The sequence below is a fragment of the Astyanax mexicanus genome, chromosome 15 (assembly GCF_023375975.1).
Source record: "Astyanax mexicanus isolate ESR-SI-001 chromosome 15, AstMex3_surface, whole genome shotgun sequence".
Lineage (NCBI taxonomy): Eukaryota > Metazoa > Chordata > Actinopteri > Characiformes > Acestrorhamphidae > Astyanax > Astyanax mexicanus.
This window is the reverse complement of record NC_064422.1, coordinates 36,965,754-36,978,222: the sequence shown is the minus strand read 5'-3', so window position 1 is coordinate 36,978,222 and position 12,469 is coordinate 36,965,754. Positions and strand designations below refer to the sequence as shown.

Below are 12,469 nucleotides of genomic sequence, written 5' to 3'. Positions count from 1 at the left end.
AGACAAAAACATTGGGGCAGCCATTGTAGGTTACAGATTTAAAGTTAAATATGTACACATAACAGCTACACTTTCATCATATACACATATACACATACAATTATTAGTCCCTGCTCTAGTTCCAAATGTTAATTAGTAGCTAATGCTAACACTCACTGCAAGTTTACATTTTGCTAGCCTGAAACATCTCACATTTTACAGTTAAAGGTCCTATCTTTCACCCTGTGCAAGGTGCATAACGATGCTCATTGCTATCTAACACCCCATGAACAGCTGCATCATTTACAAATCATTTAACCCTTGTGTGGTGTTCGGGTCTGTGGGACCCGTTTTCATTTTTCATCAAATGATACTAAAAAAATATTTTATCTAACTCAAACTCACACATTTATATTACATACAGTATGTTTGTAATAAACATTGCTTCATTTGTAAATTTGAAACTAAACAAATTTTTTACTCATATCTTGAGTTTAATTCATTTTCTTTTACATTTTATTAAAAAACTAATAAAAAAAGAGTAGCACTTTTTAAAAGAAATGTAACATAAGAAAGGTAAAGGGCAAATATTAACCATGTAAGCTGCTTATATTGCTTGCAATTTAGGTGAAGCAAGCATGTGTAAAGCATTTTAATGTAAAATTGCTTAATTTTGCTGAATTAAATACAAGTAACAAAATAAACGAGTAACAAAAAATATGAACACCACACAAGGGTTAAACAGTGCTTGTGAATATATCTACAGCTGATGGATGTGGTGTTCTGAAAATATGATGCGTTCTAAAAAAATCTGTGTATTGCTATCTTGACAATGGAAAACACAGGTGCACTGGTCTGCTGACTTAATGCAACATATTCTCACAACTCACCACCCTATTGTTGCACAACCACCCTCACCTTTAGGCAACACATTAAATTTAATCAATTACAATGATCTTTAAGGACGTGTGTAATATCTCTAAGATGAGGTCAGTGTTGCAGTTAAAATATACACAATATATAATATGAGGCAGCAGTAAGAGTCAGTGCTCTTAGATAGATAGATAGATAGATAGATAGATAGATAGATAGATAGATAGATAGATAGATAGATAGATAGATAGATCTTGTGTCAGTCATGTACCAGCATCCCTACAGTGCCATTAACCACCAAACATGCTGTTTTTGCTTCATTTGAGCTCTTGTGGAGCTTCGTTTTTGCTGGATTAAAGCCTTGATCTTGTTCAGACAGCAATGTAATTCCATTGTTAACCATCTGCTAATGGAAGAGAGCTATTCTAATAAAGACATGTTACAGACAGTAAGCAGATTAACCTAATGCATCCCAAAATTACACCTTGTTCAGATTTTAGAAGGACAAAACATGTTCAAATGTTCCTCAGATAAAAACTAACAAAAACAAAACCTCCAAAAACCTGACTTCACCTTGGTTAGAAAACAAAATATCAATGAAGAATTAGGTACCACTTTAAAATAAGACTACCTTTATAAAGGGTTCATAAATGGTTTACAATTAGTTTATTAATGGTTACTAATTAGGTTGTAAATGGTTTAAAAATCATTAATAATCAGTTATGTGGCTGTGGGTTCACTATTTGGCAAACAACAGGTCTATGTACATTTCTACGTATGTGTTATAACTGATTATTAATGATTTTTAAGGCATTTACAACCTAATTAGCAACCATTAATAAACTAAACCATTTATAAACCCTTTATAAAGGTAGTCTTATTTTAAAATGTACCAAAAAGTTGTTGTTTTTTTTTTACATCTTTTTAAATTCGTCATACATACCCTAAAATGTTGATGCTGAAACAATGTATTTTGCAGCCTTAATCACAATATGCTTAAATTCATGAACAAATTGGGTACTGCATTAGTTAGCCATGTTTGTTACAGTGAGATTGTTTTTAAATATGAGGTTGTAAATTACTTTGTATTACGAATGCTTTGGGAATCCCACCACATTACTTTTTGCAGCACTAGCTGAACATTTGCAATGTTATCGCTTATTTAATTAAACCTTGTTCACCAGTTCACTCCTAATGTCTTTCTGCAGGCACATATGTGACCAAAGTAACAGCGACAGACGCAGATGACCCTACTTACGGAAACAGCGCCAGAGTGGTGTACAGCATCCTGCACGGCCAGCCATACTTCTCTGTGGATCCCAAGACAGGTAATATCTGTAACTTGTCACCGTGTATCGATAAATTGAAGCGGAGCAGAGCAATTAATCTTGTGTTGTGTAAAATGTGTAATAACCTTATTACTAAAGTATAATGTCCCAAAATAAGAAACTGACAATTTGTTTGTGTCAAACTGGAGTTGATGCACAGGTTTCAATTTAATTACAAAGTATTGACCCCATTAAACAAATGGAGAACGACTGCTTGATTTGATTATATTGTGGCCAGTCGGGGCAATGGATTTGTATCACAGGGCAACTCTAAACTCTAACTCATTCTAAACAGTGGGAAAGCAATGGACATCCTGTCACCTTATTGGCCCCGAAAGATCAATGTTCACACAAGCAGGTGCTACATTTTACACAGTCCCCTATTCAAGAGCAACACAATGCTGGCTTGCTTTTTGCTAATGTGTTTTATACTGTTTTTTATGCTGATGCAAATCTCAGAATGCGGCTACGTCTCATTTAATGTTTTTGTCTGTGAAGGAACACAAAAGGAATCATGTAGTAACTTGAAAGTGTTAAACAAACCAAAATACTCTGTGAAGAAGCATTTAGTTGCTCTTATCTCGGGTGCTGTTAACTTGCGGGCCTTTTTGAGGCTGGTAACTCTGATGCAATAGAGGTTACTTCTGCTCTTCTTTTTCTGGGGCAGTCCTGATGAGAGCCAGTTTCATCATAGCATTTTTTTTATGATATTTGGAACTGCACTTGAGGATACTTTCAAAGATCTTGACCTTTTGGATTGACCTTTATGTTTTTCTTTACTAAGTTGAGTAGTTCTTGCCATAATATGGATTAAAACATTACTCAAATAGAGCAACTCACTGTATACCTGGAACTCTACCTCCTCATAACTTTACAACTGATGCTCTCAAACACATTAAGATACAAGAAATTTAAGTAATTAACTCGTGACGAGTTCAGCACAGCTGTTAACTGAAAGCCTGAATTCCAGGAGACTCTACCTTATAAAGCCAAGGTGTGCCAAGCTGTCCTTTAAGCAAGACATGTCTACTTGTTTATCAATAAGCTGTAAAAGTGTGTGATATCTCTATACTGCAAAAATGCTACTCTCAGAGGCTTTTGGGTAGTGTACCTCTTGGTGAGAGATCACTAGTTCACTGCTTGACATGCCTCTAAGACACAATCGAAGACATTTTGTCTAGATGACGACTTACAATAGTCAAGTACAATGTAAAATAAGTTTCAAGGTAAAACATCTTTGGATAGGGATAAAAGGAGGACAAGGGGAGTAATAGGATAGAGGAGTGAAGGAGAGGAAGAAGGAAATGAGGTTAGAAGTAGTTAGTGTGTTAGAGGTGTTAAGAGAGTAAGTGCTCTTTGAAGAGCTCTGTCTTCAGGAGTTTCTTAAAGATAGCGAGAGATTCTCCTGATCTGGTAGTGGAAGGTAGTTTGTTCCACCATTACGTGTTGAGATCAGTCTCTGTTTGGCATCTGATGATGCTTGACTAGGAATAGGGAGGCTTTGTGGTCAACACTTCCATCCTGCCTGTCTACGGAGTGAAATACTGCCCCAACTATTGGTTCTATAATCTGGTGAACCATCACATATAATCATATAATAATCAGTCATCCCTAGTAGTGATATGAAAGACATTAACAGCTCAGTGAGCTATTGTATCTTTGCTTTATTCCAATTTCCAGCATTTCTAGCAAGATAATGCTCACTCACACAAGGTGTATTACAATATGCCCAACTGTATCCAGGCTTAAGGCAGCATAACATGGTGCTAGAGCCTCCTTTCAAGAGAGAATTTGTCAGAATTTTTAAATTCTCAATATTAGATTGAAGCTATATTGAATAAAATGTAATAAAATGCTTTAAATCTTAAAGACAAATCGACTTCAAACTAATTTAGACACTTTAGACATGACTTAGATAAAAATGTACAAGCACATCTTCACTCATTACCGATCAAACACGTATCTCTTCCCTCCTGGTCAAGATAGAGTGAAATACTACTCTCACCATGGGTACACAGCGTACTGATAGAGCACTATTATTTTTTTTTCTGAGCAATTTTTTTTTTTGGTACAGCCCAAGAAGAGTCATACAAAAGGCAAGGCAAGTGTTGATCTGGGGACAAGAAAATTCAAGGTTTATTACAGGATGCCACTCCATAATTGTTAACCCCATCACAAACTACAAAGAGAAGGGAAGGAAGAATGAGACAGAGAAAAGAACAGAATGGGGGCACAGAGGTTACAGAATGAGAGGGAGCAGGAAAAAAAGAGAGAGAGAATAAGATACAGAACAAAGGAAGCAAACAAGGAAGCAAAGAATGAGAGGAGGATCGTGAAGAGGGAGAGAGAGACTGAGAGAGAGACTAAAGGAGAGGGGAAAGGAAAAAGAGTGGAAGAAAGAAAACACAACCCTCAATCACTGTGCACTTCACAGAAGCGCATGTTTCAGAGCTCTTCTAAAACTGATGAGAAGCGAGTCAAAAACAGAAGCCTTTGATGGTGCTCCCAGGCACACAGACCCAGGAGATCAAACGTGACATCCTTTTTCCATATTACCTGCTGCCAGTGTTGCCTGAAACACCTCCGTGACCCTTTTAACCACCCACCACCATACCTAATCTGACCTATGAGGTGCTCGCTTGATCTGTAAAAGCTTGCAACGGCACTGGGGAAAGCATTAGACGAGCTTTTTGTATTGAAAGAGGTAGTTGACGAGCGGCAAAACTATACTCTCAGCCTGTTCTGACCGCAGAGAATGAACTCCTTGTGGAACGACCTCCATTTTACAGACAGAAGATTGAAGAAAAGCTCAAAAGATTGGTTCAAAGCTCAGGAGTTACCTCCTGTAGACAACAGCTCTTGTTTCTCAGCATTCCCCATGTGCCATTAGAAATTGAGATTAAGTGTTTGAAAGCTGTTGGTTTGCTCATTTGGTGGTTGTATGTTGGATACATTACAGATTTCACATCTTATTTTTCACACTTTGTAAAACATCACTGAGAATGTATATATATATATATATATATATATATATATATATATATATATATATATATATATATATATATATATATATATATATTATGGCTTACAGCTATTGAAAAAAACAAATATCAGTGTCTCAGAACTTTTGGTACTTTTGGCAGTGTGAACAGTGTTCCAAGTCCTGCTGGAAAAATGAAATCCGCATCTCCTTAAAAGTTGTCAGCAGAGGTTCTCTTCAGACCAGAGTCTGGAGGAAGAGTGGGGAGACACACAGTCCAAACTGCTTGAGGTCTAGTGTGAAGTTTCTACAATCAGTGATGGTTTGGAGAGACATGTCATCTGCTGGTGTTGATCCACTGTGTTTTATCAAGTCCAAAGTCAGTGCAGTTTTTTTCCCGGAAAATCACTTTTATGGAGATGCAGATTTCATTTTTCAGCAGGACTTGGCACACTGCCCACACTGCCAAAAGTGCCAATTGGTCTTATATACTATTCTAATTTTCTAAAACACTGTTTTTTGAGTTTTAAAAACATTTAAAATGTTTCACTTTGTGTGTAATACATCTATATAATATATGAGTTTCACATTTTGAACTGAACTACTAAAATAAAGTAACTTTTCAATAATATTCTAATGTAAATGTTTTTGAGCTGCACTAGTATATACATGTCAAAATAAGTCAACAATAGCATTGATCATCTCTTTTTCTCCTCCCTGCTATAAAGGTATTATCAGAACCGCTCTACCAAACATGGATCGGGAGGTGAAGGAGCTCTATCAAGTTCTCATCCAGGCCAAAGACATGGGGGGCCAGTTGGGGGGTCTGGCCGGGACCACCACCATCAACATTACCTTGAGCGATGTCAATGATAACCCACCTAGGTTCTCCAAAAGTAAGTCTCTGATGATCACACCCACTATGGTTGCTAAAGTCCACACCAGAGTTCTGGGTTTTGGGGTTTGGGGGTATTGACTCTGTTATTTAGTTTCACTGTCTCTTTTTTACACTGCAGGAGCCAGAGTGCAGCAGATTATACACAGAGGTGTTAATTTATTTGTCAGGAATTTGGCTGGGCTACAAGTGCACAAATGTGCTTTCACATCTGCCCCATTAGTACCTACATGACCTTGTTTTAGCTGTAATTTCCATTATCTTGTCATAGTAAACCATTCAGACACATCCCTCACATGTATTTGTAATATAACTGCAATGTTCTTCCCATTATGCTGCTTTAAAATAGAAGCACTTAACTTGAACAGGAATTGCAATCAGATCAATCAAATCAAATGGTCTCTGCTTCTATACTGCTAGCTACCAGTTTAACATCTTACATTCTGGTACTTTTATTGCACCTTTTGGATGGAGTGGTCCAGTGGTCTAAAGCGCTGCCACTATGTTTGGGATATCACTGGTTTGAATCCCGGTTATGCAGCTTGCTATCAGCTGCCGGAGCCCCGAGAGAGCACAGTTGGCCTTGTTCTCTCTGGGTGGGTAGAAGACGCTTATTCCCCTCATCACTCCTATGGTGATGTCGATTAGCACAATGCGTCTGTGAGCTGATGTATCAGAACAGAGTCGCTGCGCTTGCCTCCGAATGCGCTGTGATGCTATTTGGCAATGCTGCATTTCAAAAAGTTCAAAAAGAGGCAGTGTGTCAGAGAAGGCTTCTCCCTTCTTGTGTTGTGGCATAACTAGTGGTGGGGGATATATCTGATTGGGTGGGACAATTGGGATAGCTGAGTTGGGACAAAACTAAAGATAAAATTATATAAAACAAAAGGATTAAGTTAACTCATACCAGTGGGGAAAAGCCAGAAAGAGTTTAAAAGGTTCAATTTAACAAACCATGTTTTAGTCAAATTTAAAAAACAGGTAATTTATTCAGCCAGCACTGTTACCAGAGACAACTGGGCATGTCCCCACTTTTTGGAGCATGATAGTTCAGTTATTTGTTGAATATGTAAAGTGCAATGTCTGTTGAAACAAAAGAAAGGTAGATGTAAAACCCTTTTATCTTTGTATTCAGCAGCCAAACTCTTCCATGTCACATTGACAAAGTGGAGAGATTTTCTATAATGCATAATAATAAGCAGGGCCTGGCTTGTGGGTGGGATGCAAGGGGATTCCTTCTCTCTCTGTGGAAATAAAAAAAAAAACTCTGTTACATCTTAATTTAAGTTCTTTTTTTTTTACCTAAAGCAGCACTACAGAGAATTGGTTACAGACTACTCTGGAAGAGGCTTTCTACCAGGATATCTCTGTATTTTGCCACATTCAAGATTTAAATAGTTTATTGTCATGTGCACAGTTAGAAACAAGTTTCCTCGTACAATGATTTTTTTTTTGCTCCTCGCCAAGAATGCTGCATAAAGATAAAAGTAGAAAATATACAATAAAGAAAGAAATAAGCTAAATATAAATGTTAAATTGGTGTTAAATTTACATCCAGGATGGAAATATATATATTTAAACAGTAAGGTGTTATGAATTGTATTTACAAGTAAGTACATGTTATCTACAGCAGTGGAATATGAAAAAGTGCAAAAACTTTAGTAGTGAAATTATAACATTTTTGCAGTAAGTAGTGCAATTACAATATTTTTGCAGTAAAGTGAGCACTCATGTTTCTTTCAATTACACCCAGTCATCCAGTGCCTGCAGCTGAAAAACACCCCCATAGTATGATGCCGCCATCACCATGTTTCACTGTTGGGATTGTATTGGGCAGTTTATGAGCAGTGCCTGGTTTTCTCCACACATACTGCTTAGAATTAACACCAAAAAGTTTAATCTTTGTCTCCTCAGACCAGAGAATCTTATTTCTCATAGTCTGGGAGTCATTTATTTACTTATGTATATACAATGTGTGATACAAATTAGTGTGTGTATTACTATCCTCATTATTATCAATATGATTATCATATACAGGCTTTATCTGGAGATCTGGAGATTATCTAGATACAGACAAAAGCTGCATTCATGACTAAGCAATGAAACTGAGGTGTTTAAAAACTCCAGCAGCACTGCTGTGTCTGAGCCACTCGTACCACCATGCCAGTACAGTCACTGTAGTGCTGAGAATAAATGGACCAACACCCAAATTATAATACCTACTTTGTAGTGGTCTATTATGTGGGGTCCTGAACATTAAAGATCAGGATAATAAAATATGCAGAAAAATCTATTTTTTAGGGATTTTTTATAATTGAACACATTTCACAGTGTAACTGTGCCAGACCTGTAATGAAACAATTGTCAGTTACTGTTTGTTTTGCAGGAATTCTGCCAACAGACTTGTCCTCTCTGAGTGACATTAATGCACTCAGTGGGGTTCAGGTTGGGGTGACTGACATGGCAAGTCAAAAACTTTCCATTTTTTGGCTGTCAGAAAACTTTAGCAGTAGTATAGTTGTTTCAGGACCAACCACCAAGTATGGACGATTCTACCCATTCTACACATTATCACCAGTTATGCTGGAATATATGGCAAATGTATATATTAATATACATATGGTTATTCTATAGAGTTTCATATGGCACTTATACAGTGCCATGTGTTGAATCAGTAGCAGTTTTTATTTCTGCAAAAGGGATGTTTTTGGCATACTTGACATTTTGACTGTATCTCCAAAAGATTTTCAGATTTCTCAGCCTCGTGCCCTGCTTTAATGATACTGGCACTTCTTTGATGTTCATGTTGAGCGACAACAGCAGGAGACTCCAGATGCAACTGCCACATCTTGAAGTAACTGTTATGTGCATGAACTGAGCCAATTGCTGTTCAATCCGTTGCTTATAGTGCTCTGAAACACAAACTTATGATGTGTAGATGTAAGTTGAAGCTCAAGTTAAAGCTATCCTGCACTTTAAACATTAAAACAAACAAACAAAAAAACATGATAATGTCAGATTTATCGTATTTTAGGATTAAAAAGTTATGATAAACGAATGAACAAACTATAGATAGATGTTCCTGTTTTTGTAAAAGATATATTATCATATTAAACACTATTAAATGTATAAGATAAGATAAGACACGTCTGCAATGTTACAGCAGTGCAGAAGAGAGGACAGAAATGTCAGGAAATATACAACAAAATAAGATAGAAACAACAATATATATATATATATATATATATATATATATATATATATATATATATATATATATATATATATATATACATGAAAACAATACTAAAACAATACTAAAAATACAGATCTAGAAAAACTAAGATTAGAGGAAGCATGGTTCTCCAGTGCGGTTATCTTACAATAGCTAACTAGATAGATAGATAGATATATAATATAAATTAATATATAATACCTAATGCTGGACTTCATAAAGGAGACATCTGGGAATATTAAACACAGCAATGTACATGAAACATATTGCTTTTTTTATTAGTTTATAATTACTTGTGTTTATTCTAATATAGGCCTAATTACTGCTCAGCTAAATTACAGTTTTATCCACAAATATACAGTACATTATTTTTGTGTGTATATATATATATATATATATATCTGGTCAGACGCCTTTAAAATAATGCATATGTTGGCTAAAGAAAAAAAGGCAAGAACATAACACAAAATGAAAAAAAAGAGGCTTAAAAATTCATCCGAATTCTAACCCGGCATTTTTATTATAAAGATGTTAATAACGTTATGAATATTTAGAATTTATGCCACTAACTTCATTGTGTTGTATGCTCTATTAGAGAATATCCATTCACAGTGAGGTATAGTCCAGGATTAGGCTTAATCCCAGTCTAGGAAACTGTCCCTACATGTTTAAAGGCATGAGTAAATTCTCTGTGCTGTAATGAACTGGGGCAGTATCATATTTCCATAATGGCATCAGAAGGGAATGCTATAGCGAGAGCTGCATCCGAGACCCTGTCCCTCGTGTACGTCTTTCTCTTGTTTGTCTCTTTTGGTGCATTGCCCTAATGCGTCTAATGATTTCTCAATTAGCTGAGGTGTTTTCTTCTAGCATGGCCACTGAGCATTAACTGCAGCTAATCAGTGTGTGTGTGTGTCTGTGTCTGTGTGGTACAAATGTTCCTGTTATTGTAAAAGATATACTATCATATTAAACACTATTAAATGTATATAATAAGATAAGACACGTCTGCAATGTTACAGCAGTGCAGAAGAGAGGACAGAAATGTCAGAAAATATACAACAAAATAAGATAAAAAACAACAATATATATATATATATATATATATATATATATATATATATATATATATATATATATATATATATATATATATATATATATAATAAGCTAATGATACCATGACCAGCTCTGATTTAACTACTTTCTATTTATAAGCAAAATAGGATGTATTTTGCTATTAATTCACAAGAATTAATAAGCTAAATAGTTTAAGGGTTGGGCTCCGAGTGGTCTAGCTGGCTAAAGTGCTGCCACTATGATCAGGAGATCGCTGGTTCGAATCCTGATCATGTACCTTGCCATCAGCTGAGTCCTGAGAGAGCACAATTGCCCTTGCTTTCTCTGGGTGGGTAGATGGCACTTTTTCCCCCTCATCACTCCTAGGGTGATGTCGATTAGCACAAGGCACCTGTGAGCTGATGTATCACAACCGAGTCGCTGCACTTTCCTCCGAACGCATTGCTACTTGGCAATGCTGCATCAACAGCAGACCAGCATCTGCTAGCCTTCACCCTTCTGTTGTTGGGTAATTACTAGTGATAGGGGGGTCCTAATGAGTGGGCCTTGTGAGATAATGGGATAAAAATGTTAAATAAATAAAAATGAAAAACGATTAGCTTTAGTCAATTGTTCTCTTGTGGCACCATGTGCTTCAGTTATTGCTCTCTATATCAATACTAATATTCTGTATTTCGAAGTTGCAGTATTAGTGCAGATACCTACACAGTATCGTATCGATGCATTACCACAGTTTACTACTCACATACAGTGCAAATAAAGGAATGAATAAAAGGTGATATTGCTGCAACACTGCATTGTAGTATGACTTTACCTTTCCGATTATCATTTTTTGTGCTTCTTTCATAAGTCTAATTATGGTCTTTTATACCGCAGGTATCTTCCACCTGCGTGTGCCCGAATCTTCAGCAGTGGGGTCCGCAGTGGGCAGAATCAAAGCCCATGATCTGGACATTGGCAAGAATGCTGAAGTAGACTATAACATCATCCCCGGAGATGAAAGAGGAACATTTGACATCACCACCAACGAGCACAACCAGGAGGGCATCATCATCCTCAGACGGGTAAGACTTAATTACAGGCTTAAACACACACATACGCACACACACATCAACATTAAAATCACTGTTTTAAGGCAGAACCCCCAATTAAACTGACAACCTCAGTATGTTCTACCACTGATAACTGCACTGCATGATGGGACTTTTTGACTTCAGAATCTTACTGCCACCAGGTACACTGCAAAAAAAGTGCATCTTAGGGAGTGAAAAATCCTTTTAGATGAAGTTTAAATACAGTATCTAATATTTTTCTTTATTTTTCCCATTTCTCTTATTTTAAGTCATTTTACAGGCTACATGTCTGGTAACTGTATTGGCAGAACATTTTGTTTAGTTAAAAAAAAAACAGAAATTTGTTCAAGAAACCAAGTGGTCCATTGGTCTAAAGTGCTGATTTGAATCCTGGTTATGCAGCTTGCCATCAGCTGCCGGAACCCTGTGAGAGCACAATTGGCCTTGCTCTCTCTGGGTGGGTAGATGGTGCTCTTTCCCCTCATCACTCCTAGGGTGATGTCGATCAGCATGAGGTGTCTGTGAGCTGATATAGGAACCGAGTAGCTGCGCTTTCCTCTGAACGCTCTGCAATGAGGAGGAGTCTGACTTCACATGTGTCGGAGGAGGCATGTGCTAGCCTTCACACTACTTGTGTTGTGGCATCACCAATGATTGGGAATAAGCAGCTAAATGGGTGGGACAATTGGCCAAGCAAAAAATGAGGAAAAAGTAAAAAAATATATATATACATATATATGGAATTTTAAATAAGCAATATATCAAGATATTTCAGATTAGACCAAATTACCTAAAATAAGTAAATATATGATGGTTAAAACTAGATTTAAGATAATTTAATTTAATATCATAAATATTATTTTTTTTGCAGAATAACTATATTCACTCTAAGAGCTAACCTCAAAACTAGTAGAAAACAAGAAACAAATGCAAAATGAATGCCATTTTTATACTTGATTGGTGTAAGCCATCAAAGTCCATACTGCAAACACTGTCAGATTAATTCACGCAAACAACAGTCCT

At 36.5% G+C, this 12,469-nt stretch overlaps 1 protein-coding gene across 1 annotated transcript in view; it reads left to right on the top strand.

Annotated features, from left to right (window-relative positions):
* Window positions 1-12,469, top strand: part of LOC103025909 (cadherin-12) — a 292,081-nt gene that overhangs the window by 187,770 nt on the left and 91,842 nt on the right. Inside the window, exons 4-6 of the mRNA XM_007250137.4 lie at window positions 2,061-2,180; window positions 5,892-6,059; window positions 11,250-11,437. Of these exons, the coding sequence (XP_007250199.2) occupies window positions 2,061-2,180; window positions 5,892-6,059; window positions 11,250-11,437 (476 nt within the window). The remainder of the gene's footprint in view (window positions 1-2,060; window positions 2,181-5,891; window positions 6,060-11,249; window positions 11,438-12,469) is intronic.